This window comes from Rhynchophorus ferrugineus, unplaced genomic scaffold (assembly GCF_030347505.1).
Source record: "Rhynchophorus ferrugineus isolate W39M unplaced genomic scaffold, kcgeb_rfMv2 rfM2, whole genome shotgun sequence".
In the NCBI taxonomy this organism is placed as follows: Eukaryota; Metazoa; Arthropoda; class Insecta; order Coleoptera; family Curculionidae; genus Rhynchophorus; species Rhynchophorus ferrugineus.
The window spans coordinates 39,323,256-39,343,531 of NW_027472581.1; the positions used below are offsets into that span (position 1 = coordinate 39,323,256).

Below are 20,276 nucleotides of genomic sequence, written 5' to 3' on the forward strand. Positions count from 1 at the left end.
TAAAATTGATTTTAATTTTTAAAGTTATCAATGTACCTGTATCATCTGAAAATTAAGAATTAAAATGCAAATTTCACAGATAATATTAATGCAGATATGGTTTAGTAGAAACAATGCTTAACTACTTAAATACAGCCTATAATATAACAATAAATCAATATTAGAAAAGACTTTGTGTATAATACATTTAATCAGATGCCATTTCATTTTATTAATTGAAATAATTAATAATATAAGTGTTTTATTTAATAATGTCCAGTTTTGTATCATTAAACATTAATAATAACAAAAAACTACTTATACTTAATATTTTTACTAGGAAAATATTTCAGTTAGAGTCACAAACTGGCACATAACTATTTCATTATCATTCTCCAGGCATCGCGGCGAACTAATAAAACGTCTCCTGTCTATAACAAAATATAATCCCCGAAGAGAAAAGGTGGAAGCGGGTTTGGTTGGCTTTGATACGAAAATTATATGCAGCTTCACATCAAGTAACAAAGTACCACATTCAGACGCCCATTGTCGTTTCAACTCTACGCATTCATTTTGCCCGACTCATACTTGTAGATATTTAGTTGCAAAAAGGGATTATCGTCTGGCAGGACCTGCAGAAGGGAGATTAGAGAACGAAATTAACTTTGTCGTAATAGGGGGAACAGGACTTTGAAAAGTTATACGCGTAGCGAAAACTAATTTACATCTGATTGAAATTCGACTGCTCTCACTGGCAATATCCTAATGTTGGTTTTCGATTTCCAAAATGGACTTTTATGGAAATGATATTTAGACGGATCATTGTTACTTTTGTGTTAAACAAACGGTGTTTTTAATTCATGTTTATGCTACTATAAATTTGCATAAAATACGTTCATATTTTGATAAATTTTCCCGATAAAACCTTTCATAATCAATGTACTTGACCTCCATAGATAACAAATTACTAAACAACTAAATATATACTATTGATTATATATCAGTGATCAAAGCAACAGGATGTTTTAGGTTTGTAATTATAGAGATAATTGTGTAAAACTCTACGAGTAATTATGACCAATAAATTAAATTTAATAGAGTTCGGATCAACAGATGCATTTGTAATCAACTTCATGTTGAAGCCTCACTGACAGACTTTTCATTCAAGTGTAAATAAAAATTATAATCCGCTGAAAATGTCTGAATTTAAACAGAGTAAATTGCATTTGTGGAAAGTTTCACAATTTTACTTAGATTTGAAAAAAAGGCGGCTGAAGGTCAGAACCTACTGTAAACTTCTTAGAAGTTAATTTCCTACAGTATATAAATATCACCTTGGTCAATCGAATTTTCGCAAATGATGTATAGAAACCATAATAATAAATTATTATAGCAAACAAGTGAAGCATATGAGCCAAGTATTGAAAGAATAACTGTTGTAAATTCAACAAAAATTAATTTAATAATACGAAAAAAATCAACAAAACGTCCCGAATTCATCAAAAAAGCTTCCATATACTTAAGTTATTTATATGTTGAATGCCATTATTTTACTATGTACTAACCGTTTTGTAGTATACATAATTTGCAGTTCCAGTCAAAATATTTCAAAACAAAATACTCTTAGTAGAGAATAATATCTCTAACATAATAAAATAACATCGAGTATGATTTCATTATTAACATGAGAAAATAATTGAGAAATAAATATAAACTTAATTACCTAATTACGTTAATTTAAATAATTGAGTGATACTCTCGTATAAAAAAATAAATTAAAATGTTTGTGCTTAATTTAAACTTAATTAACTACTTTGATTTAAATCACTGAATTCATTACTAAAACTAACATAAATAATTAATTGAAACTTAAATTTAAATATCCATTTTAATTTAATTAAATGAGTAAATTAAAAGGTAAAATTATCATACGAAATTATATCCAATCGAAAAGATAAATATGAGCCTCAAAAAATGGGTTCATGTTGCTTAAACGTTGTAGCCGGCTATATACTAGTTCGAATTCAATGAACACCTGGTCAAACAAGAACTTCAAAAATACACCGATCGACAACTTCAGTTCCAAGAAATCTTCCAAACTCAATTAACAAAGATGCAACTTAATTCATTTCGTATAAGAAATTAGATTGAAAAAGGCATGTTAAAAATAGTAAATAAAAGAACAGTAAGAGACCTTCAGAAGCTTTAAATCTGGAACTCCCACTTGTAAACAGTGGCAATAAAACGCAGACTTTAAGATAAACAAAATAAATAATAAACATCAGTGTGGGAAAAGTTCCCATGTTATGATTCATGATTTTAAAATTCATTTACTTAATATTTGTACATACTCATTTTAAAGGAAATGGAATTTCATACTCATTTTAAAGGAAAAACCTTTAATGCATTTATAATAAATAGTAAAAATATATTTAATAGCTTAAAAAATATGGGTCTTATTTTTAAAAAATTTTATAATAATATAATAAAATTAAAATTATTTTACTTTAAATTATTAATATTTAATATAAATACAGCACCAACCGCAAAAGGCGATTGGACAGTCCTCCTACTGTTGTGATAGTGGAATGCGATAGTGGTAGTTGCGAATCCTGCTGTTGCATCGATGTACTTTATGTTTGTCATTGTAATGTCTTTATAAGCAGCAGTGGAAAATCCGACAAGGAATAACCATTCCAGTCACGCCAGTATATAAGGCTGGGGAAGACCTAAGTTGGTCACTAGTCAGTCGGTAGGCTTAATGAAGGGGGCCATGGAGCCCACGTTAAACAGTAGGTCCAGTCCAGATAAACCTTCGTTGGTAAAAAGGAAACTTTAAGATATATTTAAAAAATGCTATATAATCATATATTGCATTGTTAAAGTTTTTACTTTGCAATAACATATCTCTCCATCGCCAACTTAATGAAATGACAAATGTATACTTAAGCATAACGAAGTAGCTAACATTTTTAATATGTGCAGAAGAAAATATTTTACCAAAGAATAATGCGAATAATAAAATAAATATACAAAAATAACTGATTGCATAATATGTCTTCTAAATTCATACGACCAAGTCTTCAGAAGCTACTAATTTTAACTGGAATTCTTACTCCAGAGAAGTTCGTATGATCAAATTTGTTAAGACCTTAAAAAAACACATATAAACTTCACCTTTCATGTTTATTTTCCACTTGCACACATAACATCGCTGTGTGTATGTGTATGTGTGTGTTAAAATAGAGCGGTGCGTATATGTATGACGTGTAAGTTCTCACCAATTAAAACTTGAAACTTTATACTGAAGTAAATTGTTACACCTACGCACTTTATTTATCCATTAAAATTTTCCAAGCCCCTCAAATAAAATGTAACAGGAACGGAAATTTAATATCCGACGGAAAGGTGTTGAAAATTGAATGGTTTAATAACTAAATTTCATGCAGCATCACATCAAATTTGCTAACAATTATTATACCAATAAGGATCAACACTTGATCCTCGCTCAACTTGATGGCTTGCTACATAACTCCTACTACTCATAACCAATCATAAAGCAAATTAGATATTAATAAAAAATAAAATTAAACTGCAATTAAATTACCTTTTAAATTAACATACTAAATATTGGTAAATGAATAGTTTTATTAAATGTTGGGTTGGGTTTTATTTAACGTTGGGAACTATCGACTGAAAACAGTCGAAACAGTCGATAGTCAAAAAACTAGCGACTGAAAATAGTGCTCGTTATTACTATTTTCAGTCAAATGCGTTTAGTTCAATTCGTGATGTCAGACGAAGATGTACGAACCCTTTCCTGTATAAATTGTGAGAGATAAAAGGACGGAGATAATTGTTTGGAGCTGTTATATTTTTCAACGGTAATTTAAGCGAGGCTGAGATGTATAAATTCCTTCACGTATTAACTTTAAAAAAGAAAAGGAAAAAAATAATTATGGAATACTATTAACATGCAATTAATAATTTCATTTTATACGAAGAATTACTTTTATATTTGAATGTTCTGTGGATCTGTAAAAAGGAATGGAATTTTTCTATGGAATGGAATAATACCCCACAAATATTTTATCGTATTTTAATACGTTAATTTCTATTTTAAAATAATATACTATAATAAATATATACAATACAATAGATACAAAAAAACATAAAAACTAAAAATGTACAATAACCATAAATACTAAATAAAAATTAAACATATACCTAATCATAGAAAAAAAAACTAATTCATGACATAATTAAAATTGATCACACAATAACTACTAGAGCTTTTTAAATAAAGTAAATGCTTTATTTATTTTTGAACGGAAATATTTTTTAACAAAAATCGAGAGAATAATCGAAATATTACCTATTATTGCCATAAAAACAATTAAAAGTATTTTACTATTTATCATCACAATTTTAATCTTTTTACCCTATTACATTAACTAAGAGTAGTATATTAATTAAGAGTACACGGCTGAAACAGTGGATAGTAAATAAATAATAATAATAATAAATCAGTCGGACCGAAAACAGCGACTAGAACAGTCGATAGTAAAAAGTAGTCAATTACTAAACAGTCGATAGTTCCCAACACTAATTAAAAGGTTATATATCTTTGGTACCCAAACAACAAAGAATTACTCCAAAGTAGTATATTGCACATAAAAACCTTTGGTAATTTTCTTTCCCATTATCTTAATTATTCATAACTGGTCCAGTCTAAGTTATATCAAAAGATGAATGTTCTGATTATGAATCTAGATATTTAGCATAATTTGAAACAATCAAAGAAAACAAAACAAGAAAAAGTAAACCAAATGCTAATTATAATTGTTTTTAAGATTTAGTATTTCCGTAAAAACAATAAACGAATATCGAACCCAAATATTAGATTAAGAAAACCCCACAAAACACTAAAATATAAGGGATGTCGTTAATTAGTTACAAAACAATCAAGAAAACGTAAACGGGAAGTGATGAGTCCACAGAATGACTCGGCGTGGTTCTTTAAAACGTTGAAATATTAATTATACTTTGGCCCAGATATTTAATTAAAAATTTCATTATGAAACTTGGAAATGGGTGTGACAATGGGGTTTTTGAATGGCGTGTTTTTTACCCTTTGTTTTTTGTTCGCTCAGGTCGTAAATAAAACAAGTTAAATCCTTGGAACCGCATATAATTTAACATGAAACATACTAAAACAATGTATATTTTCGAGTTCTTCGATGGTCTGATGGAAAATAGTATGGTCAATTAACTAATAATACGAATACGTATTAAATTTAATGAAATACAATGAATTGTAATAATCATGTCCATTCCCTAAAATGTAAAATATAACACATGGCCTGAAAAGTCCCGGGAGTAACAGAGAATATACGTTTCTTTAGTTCAAAGATGACTTTATTCATCAACGTAATCTCTATAAAGAGTCACACAATCATTCCAGCGCCGCTCTAACATTTCAATACCACGTTTGTAGAACGATTTACCTTTTGCCTCAAAATAGGCCTGTCACCAGTTGCTGTCCACTGAGATGACGATCGTTTTGATTCTCAAGTGAAGCGATGTATCCATGTTTCATACATTGTCACATATCGAAGTAAAAATCCAGGTTTTTTATGTTTAAACATAGCCAAACACTGCTCAGAATTATCAGTACGTTCTTGTTTTTGGTCACCAGTGAGCAAACGCGACACCCACTTTGAACAGAGGTGTCTCATAGTCAAATGCTTATGCAATATGACACCAACATGTTCTTTTGACACCTTTACGATGTTAATAACTTACGCAACTTCATTTTTCGATCATTCAAAACGATTTTGTGGATTTTTTGGATGTTTTCTGATGTTACCACCTCATTTGGACGTCCACTACGTTCTGCAAGTGACCTATGCTGTCTCTACGATTACGTTTGAAGTCAGCAAACCAACGTTTTATTGTTGTTTCTGATGAAGCGGAGTCCTTATTAGCGGGTATTTTTACCCATCAAGAAGCAGTGTAAAATTTAAACACAAAATTGATTTGAAAACCACAAAAGTAGTGTCACTCTTAGCACAATCGCTCACAAACTTATGAGTAGAACACCATGAAATCTTAACAGCTGTCTTTTGAAAGTTAATACTAACTGAAGAAGCGGCGAATGCAATAAAACTAGCGCCATCTACGTGTTAGGCCCGGGACACATGTATTATTTCATAGAAAAAAAACTGAATTTAAGATATTTATTCACTTAACAAATATTGTAAGAAAGAAAGCAAATCTATATTTTTTGAAAGAAAATAAATGTATCTACTAATGTTAATCATCCATCATATACAGTTGGTTGGTCATCCATCATCTATACATGGTTTTCTTTAGTTTGAGCTCAAGATTTCTCAATTTCTATGTTTCTCAATTGATAAAGATCCCTTTATTAACTATATAGAAATAACTATCTATGGAATTTAGGAAAAATTAACCTACGTTTTATGCACTAGCAGTATCAAATATAAAACAAACATAAGACATAGCAATGACCTACCTCCCTCACAGACTACCTATCCAAACTATTCGAGAGAATGATCCTTAATCGTTTCTCCTGGTGACTAGAAACCAATTCTCAACTTTCTTCCAGAATAATGTTAATTAGATGACATTTTTTCAATTAGAATATTAACTCCATAAAATAATAGATATTTTCAAGTTAAATAGACTGAGATAAGTGTCATCTGCAAATGTAACAGGGCATCGTGTCAAAATTATTTAAAAGCTTATATTTCACAAAAGAAATTGTGAGGATAATGATCATCAAACGTATATGAAAATTATAAAGTATAACAAACACTTATAACTACAACTAATTAACTAATTTTCCAATAATTCTCAAAAATTGTCAACCGACAAAAAAACCATTAGATCTTGAATACTAAAATATACAAAAACAAATTTGCCATTTTCAGGCGTTAAAATATACTGCAAGGATTAGGAGAAAGCAGAAGAATAAAACACACGCCTATATTTAGGAAAGGTTTGAGTCGATTCCGGAAAACTACATTTGTGATAAAGCAAGAATTACAAAGAATTAATTTCGCTTGGTACAAATCATGTTTTATCCTTTACGATTATCCCTTGCTGACCATCCAGCAATATTATTTCAATTCTCTATATATTATTTGTAAAAATTTTCAACATTAATCAAAATAAAAATGAGTGAACCACAAATAAAAATAAATACTTTTACACATACTATTTACGACAAAATATACACGAAATGATTGAAAATCGTATCGATATTTGGACCTGTTTTATAGATGGTAAGTAAATATTTAACCTTATTTTATTGAAAGTTTACCGACAAACGTTAAATTATTGACTTGGATAAAAACAAATTGCAACAAAAGAAAATTTTGAAAAACGTTGTTATATAGTTGTCCATAATTTAAATACATATTTCCGTTGCCATTACAAAGTTTTGCGTCTTTTAAATATGGCATAAAACGACTTAAAATATGAAACCAATTATCATCAATAATATGTATATTTTATCAGATAAATATAATATTTTTCACAATCCCAATTTTGTATAACTTAACGTTAAATTGAATGATGAGAGAAAAAAGGACGGAGATAATTTATTTTATAATCTGTGCTGTATAGATCAATAACATTTAAATAATTTTAAATTGGCAATAAGCAGACAAAAAAAAATAGAATAATGATCCCAAATATGTTTCATCGCATTCTAATATTTGGAAAGTTAGAAAGACAATATAATAAAAGTAATTGGTTTTTTCTATTTCGTTCCAACATGCACCTACGAATGTTTTTCTACAACCGTGCCATAAGTGAGACGGAGATGTGCGTAGTCCTTCTCTAACTTTCTTTGGGAAAGAAAAGGAAAGAGATAATTGCTGGTTTCTATTACGTTCAAAAGAACAGTTTTATTTTGAATGATGTAAAATTATTTTTATATTTCATATATGCATAAACTAGAGAATACTACTTGTTCTGTGTATATATGTGAATCAATTGAAAAAAGGAATATAGTATTATTAGAATTAGTAATATATGGAATATATTTAATAATATACACTAATTTTGCATATACTATATTTGTATCCTATTTTCTTAATCAATCCTTATCGGTTATTTAACCATGGCAACCTTTAAAAAATAATAATTCTACTTATCACTAATCAGGAATATTTTAAAATTATTATTCGTTGAAACTTCAATAAAAGACGTTTTGACATTCAAAAGGCTTTAACAAACATCGAGAGACCTTGTAAATCGAAAAAGTTAATCAGAAGACCTATTAGTTGTCAACATGACATAAATGCAGTCAACATTTTTTTTTAATATTATAAAGTCTCCTTTTTACCAACTATACGGTTTATCTGGACTGGACTTATTGTTTAACGTGGGCTCCGAACCACGGTCCTCGGTATTAAACCTACCGACTAACGTGTGACCAACTTAGAAATCATCCCAGAAAGGCTATCATGATATCAATTATGGTGTAGCCTATAATATTATAGAATAATTCTTCCTAATAATACAAATGATATAATCATGTGGGATAAAAATACCCTATAGCTGCAAACGTCATATAATTATTTACTAAAACACAAAATTATTTGAATATATAGATTGTTTTAGATGGTCAAATTCATATTCCCACAAATGAATATTTTTCACACAGTCTAATTGTTAATTTCCTGCTAGGAGCGGCAACGAGATACTGAACTTCCTTTACCAGCGTTCTATAAACTACCGTCAACAATTACGTAATGACATCCACTACACGGTCTAACGAAAATGCCGGTCTAGAATACCTGTTCTTGTTGAATAGCACAGAATAGTAGCCCGTTCTAATGACAAACGGACTGGTTGTTAAAAACCAGTCTAAAAAAAAAGAATTGAATGCGTTATATATTAATTGGCAAAAATTAGAGTTATTACGATGTCGAAATTTTCGGAATAATTTAAATTAACCGATACGGACATTAATGGTTCTATTAATTAATGCGGCGCCTTCTCGCTGTTGACTATTACGTAATCGGTTAAATTTTCTGGCAGTTCATTTGTTAATTTTGAACGTCTGGTTGAAGTGATCGCGTATGCCACGAAGAAAAACAATCGTACAGACAATTTTTTCGTAGTACTCACTTTTTATCGGTGTTCAGGAACGTATCGAACTCGACTGACATCTTGCAGCAGAGCGCTTTCCTGTTGTGGGAAGACGAACAGTTGGTATTGATCATATGGCCGTCTGAAAAAAGTTAATTGCATATTAATATCAAAAATTAATGAAAGATATATAAAAAAGAAAACAAAAGGGGAGAAAAAAAGAAAAGATATATAGCTATAGAATAGTGTTGTTAGAAATGAATTCTCTATAATAAAAACTCATTTTTTCATAACAAATGTTTAAAATAAATAAGTCTTTTTTGTACCATGTAACAGTAAAACGTTGAAATAAAAACGCTAAAAATATGAAAATGATCTTAACCTTCCAAAAACAGAATATGATTATGAGCACCTTAGGAACTTGGGAAACCACAATTTTTTAATAACTCATATTACAGACACATTGGATTAATTAAATAGAAGAAATCTGTAGGTTGCCCCAATTATTGACGCATTTATTATTCGCCAAATTCTAATGTCCAATTAATATTATTTGTAGTAGAACTAATTTGAACACTCACTAATTTATCTTCTATATTCTCAATGTTTATTCTGTACATCTTCTGATTTTTTGAACCTATATATGCCCTACACTGTCGATATCCCAACAACAAAAGAAACAATAAATGGAACACATTCGGATAAATATCATTATGGTCAAAGTTATATATCTGCTTGGAACTACAGAAAAGCTACAAATAATAGTCAACAAAATATACGAATAGACCAGATATTGCCTTTGTATAAATAAATTTTACACGTTTGAGGGACACCCAATACCTCAAGCAAATTACCAAAATACTTCCAACATCCATATACCATCAACATCTTGACGGTAGATTAAATTTTAAACATCATGCTGTAGAAAAAAACTGAGGATATTAGACTAAAAAATAAACAACTATACTGGTAGTTGGGATTCCCAATTTGACTTGAAACTATCGAAGATGTTACTACAAATCATGAAAGAAGACAATACAACGCACAAAAAATCTAACCAAACGAAGTATAAGGTGTATAAGTATTATCATTAACTTTAGCCACAGTTAGACTTATTTAATTTTAATTTGAGTAATAAATACTAACTTATTTACTCTGAAAGACGTTAAGAACTGCACTTGTCAATCTGGTGAATAGATCCAAGTGCAAAGGAAAAATAAAAATAAAATAGTAATAAATTATTTTATAATTAAGATTGTACTAAGCATATCTAAGAAAAAATTATATTATTCTATAAAAATTAAATTATATTTTTATTATATATTATATATATATTAAAAAATATAAATTTTTAAACAATATGTTCTAAGCATTTTAACAATAAACAACATAAAATATTATTTACATAAAACAAATAGTTCAAAATCAAATTCAGAATTACTTCTGAACAAGTACACGGCATGATCTTGATAGATTGTCGATTAACTGAGAAACTTAGTAGAATTTGGTGGATTTTCAAAAAATATGTGCATTAGGTGAAGCATTCGACTCTAGCAATGAATCAAAACCCCATTTAAGTGTCTCTATTTCCCAACATTTGGAACATTTTCGAAAAATAACAAGTAAGTCGTTTCTTCACGACATACTCAGATTATTATTATATATTTTTGGGAGAACTCAATAAAAAAAACCTGAGAAAAGACCTGGCTTAAAGAAGAGACCTGATGCTAAATTGAAACCAACTCAAAATTATTTCAGCATTAATTAGACTCAGATAAGATTAGACATTTAGATTTTAGATAGCTCTGACTTTTGGATAATACATAATAGTATTACAATACTTTAATAAAGAATAATATGATAAATCTCAAATTATAAAATTGTTTTTTTCTTAATTTAACAATCATATAACAGTAAGACAAATGTTAGATGGTGATATAGGTCTGATAAAGTTATTGAAACTCCACCTGCAAATAGTATTTTTAAATAACTGTTACATTATTCGGAAGAGTACTTATTCGATTATTTATGAGAAACAATTCAGTTAAACGGCTGCAACGGCCAGCTTAACAGTAGCATATGTTTCTATTCAATTTTACCACACATTCTCGGTTGTTCATGCTCTATTTCACCTGTACTTGGTATAAGTGCATTAAAAGCAATTCACAAAAAAAACAACTATTGGCTCACTATATATATAAATAGAGCCGTTAAAAATAATTAATAAAAAGAAAGAGAAACAACAGATGCAACAGGTTTATTTTAATATTAAACGCCCACTTAGAAATACCGCCGATAATAAACTATATTTTCCTGTTTAAATAAACAAAATAAAAAACAGCTGTAGTTCCTAGAAATATTCCCATGCCGATGTTTATCTATATAATCTCTAAATATTAATTAGATTTATAGTTAACAACGAAAACAAAGTAAGAGATAATTACATTATTGTTTACAACCATTACTAAAATGCTACTGTCGATATAAAAAATGTATTTGTAATGAAACCCTAACATCATTATTAAATTTTCCCGGAACACAAAAGGCCACAAAGACAATTTTTCCGGTTACGCAGAAAATCCGCCTTTGGAAAATTAATGGAGATACTTGCTTAATTAATGGAATAAAGAAAAGAATTTTAATCTTAATTTACTTAATAAATTGGCCTTAAGAAGGGCTAAAATATTAAATATTCATGGGTCTTGCTTTTTTTTCATGGGTCAGCTTTATTTTAAGAACACTCATAATCGTTACATCAATTTATCAGAAAATAAATCAAATGCAAAAAATATTATATAATTAATAAGATTTTAATATTAATTACACCTGAGAATTATATTGGGATTTTTTTTATTATTTAATTAATACATTGTTACTAATCGTTTCCGTCTAACCTACAATTTGTCTTTATGATTTTCAATTCCAGTTCTTTTCATTTCTTCTTTATATGTTCCTTCCAGCGAAGTTTTGCATCGAGATTCATTCAGATATATTTAGCGTTGTTGCTATATGGAAGTATTATTTATTGTTATTGCTGCTTGTACGGTCTGTTTATAGGTGAACTGCACATGTACAGATTTACTTTCATTAATTTTATTTTCCAAACTTGTGTCCAATTATTTATATTGTCACTTGCCTGTTGTACTTTGTAAAATTTACGTGAGAATTCTTCACTATTGTCTCCGACAGCTATAATCGCAGTATCGTAATATTTTCCATTTGTGGTATATCACAAGTGTAAATTAGATAAAGCATTGGTCCCAGTACACTTCCTTGTGGTACACCTGCTTTAGATTCTTTTATTGTAGAGCAAGCTTCTTCTTGTTTGACTCTAAATATTCTGGTTGTAATGTATGATTTTAATAGTTCGGTGTGTTGTTTTGGTAGCATTTTTTGTAGTTTATGAACATGGCCTTTATGCCAAACCTTATCGAAGGCTTGTGTATATCTATATATTATACATCTAAGAATATAGCTGAGCATACTTTTTAAATTTCGTAAGCTTTTTCAATAATAGCTGTTATTCTGTGGACCTGGTCAATTGTTGAGTGCTTGTTAATAAACCCAAACGGATGTGTTGGTATTAAGTTTTTTCTCTCTATGATCGGTTTTATTCTTTTCAACAGGAGTTTTTCAAAACCTTAGATATTACTGGCAGTAGTGGTATAGGTCTGTAGGCTTTTATTACGTTTGGTTATTATAATTTGGTTTGGTATATGGTGGATCATTATAATTTCCGCCATCTTCCAAATGCCTGGGACATGTTTTAATCTAAATGCTGTATTGGTCAAATTGGTGAGTTTTATAATTACCTTTCTTGGTAGTTTTTGCTGTAATTCTCCACTTATTAAATTATAGCCTGGTGATTTGCTGGGGTTAATGTTAGTCTTAATAACTTTAGTTAGCTCTTTCGGCCTGAGTAATTCAGTCATCGAATTTTCAGCTTCTATGTCCGGCAAATTATGTTCAATATTAGTTTCCTTTGGTTTGAAAGTTTTTTCTAGATATTCAGCAAATGCTTCTGCTTTTTGGTGACTGTCACGTGCCCAATTTCCACATAGGTCCCTTATAGATGGACTGTGTAGACATGAGCGCTTTAGATAATGTGTGGCTTTCCAGAGTGAGTAATCAGTTTCTTTATCATCTGTTAAAATTCTCAGATAGTCATTTATGGTTTTGTTTTCAATTTCCAGTATTTCTCTTTTCAGTCTTTGGGTTATATTGTTTAAACTATTATTATTTTCAGGTGTTGTTGCCACTTTTTTCGTAATTTACGTTTTCCAGCTACCATTTCCTTCACTTCTTTTGGATAATTAATTCCTCTAGTCGTACTCTTAATTTCTGGTGTATTATTCCAAGCAGCTTGTTGAATATCTACTACGAATTTTTCTGCTTCAAGATCTGCTTCTTAATTGTTCAGTTGTCTTGAGGGGAACATTTAGTTGAATTCGTTTGTTCAATTCTTCAGCAAATCCTTCCCAGTCTGTTCTCTTGTTTGTTAACGTTGGGATCTGAATTTAGCCCAAAATTTTCTTCGACTTTTATATAGTTGGATGTTATGTTTCTTGCTATGAAGAAATCTAACAGGTCTGGGGTTTTCTCTTGATCAGTCAGCCAATAAGTTGGTTTTCCAGTTGGCATGTAACTAACTACATTTTAGATCCGCAGCTGCTTTATGCAGTTCATTGCCTTTAGTTGTTGTTATTCTGGATCCCCATCTTGTAGTTTTTGCATTGAAATCACATCCAATTATAAATTTTCCCCGAGGTTGCTTAGGACATTCAAATAACTTTCCTTTTTGATTGTATCTTGGAGGACAATAAATTGCGGCTATTGTAACCTTGTATCTACTTGATTTAATAGTTACTGCTGTTACCTGATTTTCTGCTGTACTGAACCCGGGTTCTTGATGGTAAGAAATGTTCTTTTTCATTATTACTGCAGTTTCTCCTCTTGCGGATATTGGGAATAAAATTTATTTTCAGGTTTATCTTCTTCGCTCTTAATAATGTTTAGTAGATATAATGATGCATTGATTCTCATGTATATTAGTCATCACGTACTTTTATATTTATTAGTGCTATTGACCAACATAATGAGTTAGGAAGAAAGAAATTAAATTTTTCCCCATTTTCATAATTTTTTCAAATTGATGATGTAGATGGTTGAAAACTGTTTTACGGTTGACGTTTAGTTCTATACTAACATTGTGGGTTCAAATATGTCCATAGAGTTTTCTAACGATCGGTCAACCAAAGTAACTTTAACGTCAAAATTTAGAAAACAAAAACGAGCAAACTAATTTTCCTTTCCAGTAGTAAAAAAGCAAAATATAACGAAACAACGGCTATGAATATAACCTTCTAGAATATCCATTTTCAAAACGCAAATTTCTGATTGAGTACTTAAAAATACCTATGTTTATATCTCGCATTTTCGGGATAATGTTGAGATATGCGTCTTACAGGCATCTATCCAACTAGACTATCCAACAAATGTAATGACAGCATCATCATATAATTTCTTAACCTTAGTATGAAAGGAACCCTAGATATAAACAATATCTTAAAATTGTATAAATAACACTATATCCGTTTTTATATCCTTATTTGCGTAGAAAATGGCTCACTATAATTTGTAAAAATCAACTAATGCCAAATATTATAAATGAGTTATAATTTATTATTAACTAAGAATATAAACTCAAATAAATACTATTTATAAACCTTGTATCTCAGCTGTTATTAATTAAATGTAATTTGTATTTTTAACTTAACATGCACTTATTACATTACATTTCACATTTTAATGTTATTTCAAATTTCTACACTTGTGTTTGACACATCCGATGATTCAAATGTGTTGATTACGAACTTGTGCAGCGTTTTCTATTGTTTTTAACCGACTTCGAAAAAGGAGGAGGTTCTATGTTCGGCTGTATATATTTTTTAAAGGTATGTTCGTCGATTTTTCCGTCAATTGTGGTCTGATTTTCAAAATTATTTTTTTATTCTAAATATTTCTGTTGGGGGAAAGCGAGGGAAACGCTCAAATTCCAAAGGCACGTACACAGATGTTTGGATATAATGTTATAGCTGCGCTGCTTGTGATGGAAAAATAATTTTTTATTAAGCACTAATTATAGCATCTAAGACCTCGTAGAAATATTATAGACAACGGCTTCTATGGTGTAATGTCGATTAGCATCCAAACGGAGGTCGCGGGTTCGATTCCCAGCGGTGACAACAACTTTATGTTGTTGTTTAGTTAGAAAATTTATCAAATCAGCGGACTCTGGGCCTGAAATGTGAATAATGTATATCATTGTTTTTATTCCTATTTTTCCTCATACAGGCTGCGCCTTTAGTTGGCCTATCCATTGTAATATTAAATAAAATAACTGCATAATTTATTGAATAAATGTCTAACACTAAAAAGAGAAAAAAAAATAACAAAAAAATTTAACCAACTTAGATTTTTAACACAGAACAAGCACTTTAAAATGAAACATGTACATAATAATCGTAATAACTAAATGAACATAAACAAAAGCGTTATTTCACCTATCTACTACACGTATTTTATATTCATATAGTAATATACACTAATTCACTAATATACTATATACACACAATTTGGCTTAATACCTACCTAAACCTATTTATCAATTTACTATACTATTTTAACTACTATCAACTGATCAGTTTGAAGTCGGTACCGAGTCCAAACAATACAAAAATAATAATATACATTTGTGACATTTACACAAAATTAAAGTACCAACAAAACAAAACTAATTTGTTGTTGGGTTCGGTACTTCAAAGTGATTTGTTGGTAACAGTTAAAATAATATAATAAATTGATAAATAGGTCTGGGTAGGTATTAAGCTAAATTGTGTGTATATAGTAGAATATAAAATAAATGTAGTAGATAGGTGAGATAAGGTTTATGTTTATTTTTATTTAGTTATTACAACGATTATGCTGTACATGTTTTATTTTAAAATGTGTTTTCTTTTGTTAAAATCTAAGTTTGATTATTTTTTAATTTTTACTAGGTTTCTTATTTATTTTCTGAAGTCGGTTCAATTTTTTTGTTAAAAATACCTTATTACCACTTTTCATATTAATAAAGTATACAAATAATCCATAGGTTCTGCAAAGCGAAAAATGTTGGTATGTGTTTTACTATTTAAATATATCTATTTTAATAATTCTTAAAATACAGAAATATATATATATTATCTGATTTGGGGGCATTCATTAGTCACCATGCCGCTACAATTTGACTGATAATATTTTAAATATCAGTTTTATCAAGTTATTCATGATATATAGCCACAATCCGCAACTTACTGCAAAATTGGGTTAATAGAATAGGCTACTGCCAAGTCAGACGCAGCAGACATTAATCGGAGGTTGTACTCTATAAATAAAGCAGAAGCGATTTAAAAATATTTACAGTTCTAGTTTTACTAATATTACGAAACAAAACTTATCCAACAACTATAATAAAATATATTTTTCATATAGTAAAAATAATATGATTTTTTTAAAATGTAGAGTTAAAGTCAGTTAGATTTTCTCATAACTGAGACCTACTACTTAACGTGGACTCCTAATCACGCTCCACGGCATAAACCTATTGACTCGCTAGTGAGTAGCGAGTCAATAGGTTTATACTATTTAGCGACTCTCGCAGAAGACATGCGGACACCCATCCTGGTTACTGACATTGCCACAATGGTTTTCTTTGTTGGATTGATAAAAGTATACAACGATTTTTATCATTAATTAAAACTAAATAAATTTAATTATTTAAAACATTTGATGCGATGAATTTGCATTCTCTTAGGGTGCACAATTGAGTTTTTTTTGTAGCTTTGAAGCTTTTCCAGAAAAATTGGTGCAATATACTTTCTTAAAGGACTTGCCTTACATTTACATGCTTCATCTATCAGAAAGCATTTCACATAGATATCATGTTAAAAAAGTTCTTTCATCTTTTGGAACAATCCAAGAATCTCTCCAATTTTAATGTTATATTACAAAATAACCTATTCTACTGTTTGTTTGAGGTTACAAACTGTTATAATTTTTGCCTTGAAAGTCATATTTAGGAGTCCTACGATTTTCACTCCCATCAATTTCATCTATATATCTAGAGACTGGAAGATACGGCTTAATAACTCGAAATCTGTCCATGTTAATTTTGCATTTCGGCAAAAATAAAGGAATTTAATTGATCACCTTGGCATCAATCTAGATAATAGATCATAGGAAACACTACAGATTAATCATGAGATACTCCCAACTTGATCTAGGATCAAAGTGTAAATCTACAACATAACGCCTATTCAGGAAACTTATGAAGCTACAATAAGTCATCAAACCCATTAGTAACCCAACGCTGCCAAAACAAAGTTTTCAATTAATTACTATCAATCACACCAATGTAAAATCAAAAGAGTGCAAGGCACGAAACCACAAGAACTTATATAAAATGTATAAGTTCGCATTCGTCTTGCTTTCCAGCTAACCAATTCACACTGCTGTGGAAGTACAAATGAAAAGTTGTTATAAATCAATGTATAATTAAGATTGTACTAAGAGTATTTAATAAAAGATGTTGCAGCAATATGTACATTTTTTCAAATTAAAGAAGCAAAATAAAAATTTCGAATCAAACAAATAAAGTTTGGTCAAAAACAGAAAAAAAAATGTGATGCTAACACAAAATCGCTTAGGCTTTAAGGTTAATATTAGGAAAAGATGACCAACGTTTTCACATAACGTTTTAATCAATTTTACCACTAGTTAGTTAGCTAGGCGCGTCTTATTTTATTGGATATAAGACGCTTATTTGTTCACCAAAGGTAATCAGAAATATCTAAATAAATTTTAGAAGATATGTCATCGAAATAAATAAAAATAACATAAATTTAGACATGGTTTGCAAGTAAGCAAAGACAAACAAGTAAACTACTCGTAGTTTTGTTCGTGCATATGAAAGTGAGGATAGCTGGGAGTGTTTTAAATAGTTTCCGGAGAGATACGTGATACCGATAGGGCAAATATTATAATGTATGGGTTGCGAATAAGTTCGTCCCAAGACACGGACATGGCGAAGACGATAAACTGGCGATCGGTCTTGACGATAACACCGTGAAACAACGCGACTGCACTATTAACAGTCGAAACACAAAGAAATAGCCCCAAGTGGCAAAATTTATGCACCCACTCGACCATGGAGAGCACCTGCGAGGACGTACGACTCGTAGCGTACCCAGGAAATGACTCCTCCGCCCCCTTTGTTCGCTAGAACTTTTTTTACTTTGTGCCGAAGTTGCATGGTAAAACTCAAATATATAGGGGTATAGAAAGTACACATTCTACTAATATATATTGACCATAACATGCTAACAGATAAGTATATTTTTAACCGACTTCAGAAAAGGAGGAGGAGGTTTTTTAAATGTATGTTCGCTGATTTCTCCGTCAATTATGGACCGACTTCCTTTTTTTTATTCGAAAGAGTGCACTTCCGAGGTGGTCCCATTAGGGCCAAGTTAGGATCTGATGGGGGGAAAGGGGGGAAAACGAGGGAAATGGAGATGATTTGAAAACCTCAAATTTCAAAGGCACGTACAACGTTTTCACGTATTCTTTATCTAAAATAATCACATATTTGGGTATAATATTACTGCTGAACTGATGTGACGAAAAATCGGAAGTAGTTCGGTGTAAAAATCAGTCAGTTTGGATTTTAAGCAGTGACCATATCACATTAGACATCGTAGAAAAACTGTAGGCAAGTGTTTCTCTGGTGTAAAGGTTAGAACGTTGAGCCTACACGTGGAGGTCGCAGATTCGATTCCCGACAGTGCAGCGTTTTTTTTATTCTAGTTCGATTGGAACATTTGTCAAATCAACTAGACTATCAATCACTATTTCTTTATTCCTATTTTTCATCGTACAGGCTGTACTTTTACTTGGGTATACATTGTAATACTTAAAAAAACAACTGCGTAATTTCCTATAAAAGAGTCAATATCTAACACTAAAAAGAGAAAAGCAAAATATTTTTAACAAAAAAATTGGACCGACTTACATGCTTTTAAAATATAAAAAGATCTCATCAAGTCAGTTGTCAATGGATTTAAAATAAAACCAGGTGGGAACTTCAGAATGGAAGAAATGGAATAACACAAGCCTCACCTGACTTTTTTAACAAGGATCGGCGAAGAACAGTTGCAAGATTTGATTAATTGTGGTCATATATGAATACAGAACTGTTAGGGAAAAAATTACTCTAGTAATTGTTTTATAAAATGCCGGTAGATGTAAGGATTGTTAAATAAATTTCCTCAATAGAGTTTATAGTGAAACAATTGAAGATACGATGCGAATGAATGTTAGTTCCAGTAAATTTTCGAAAACTTAACAACTTACAGAAAAGCGAAAATGAAAAATGACGTCATTTAGACCTTCCGGTTTGCATTAGAGGTTTTTTTTTTAAATGTGTTGTAAATTTCTTTTCTGCATTCTTCTTCTTCAAAAAACACAAGGAGTATATTTCTCGATCTTCAAAATATTTGTATTTCTTAATATTTTTCGAGCTCTAAGGATTTACATTTTTTAAATAATCTTTATGATAATTCACATTTACTATATTCTATATGAAAAATAATATTTTTCATATAGAATATTTTTATTTTTATTTATACATATTTTTCATAATTTACGTTCGTGGAACAGGTCTTTGACATTGCCTGCTTTATCACCAGCACTGACTTCATATTATCTCACGCGTCACATATGGAAAAAGGCAAACTAATCCGTAAAGCCATATGAATATGTGACAATGACCCTGCACTACTAGCGAAAAAAAAATAGGAAAATGTGCACATGCTGCTTACTACGTAAATGAATGGGTTTATTATTTCCTGCGAAGATGTCTGATATCTTATCACGGTCGCTTTAACTTCGGTAATGTTGATTGTTCAAATAATACCTTTATAAAAAATATTCGAAACTTGCATAGACTTGTATGTACTATGACAATTTTTTCACTTTAAAATGCATATGCTGAGAATAATCGATACAATATATATAAATATTCTACATCATCCTTTTCTACAAGTTTTTACACATTTATGATGGAGATTTTG

The 20,276-nt window shown here is 30.0% G+C and overlaps 1 protein-coding gene across 2 annotated transcripts in view; it reads right to left on the reverse strand.

Annotated features, from left to right (window-relative positions):
- The window catches only part of fng (fringe), a 271,035-nt gene that overhangs the window by 205,716 nt on the left and 45,043 nt on the right, over positions 1 to 20,276 (reverse strand). For both annotated transcript variants that reach the window (XM_076397535.1, XM_076397533.1), the window contains exon 4: positions 9,145 to 9,247. In XM_076397535.1, coding sequence (XP_076253650.1) covers positions 9,145 to 9,247 — 103 coding nt within the window. The remainder of the gene's footprint in view (positions 1 to 9,144; positions 9,248 to 20,276) is intronic.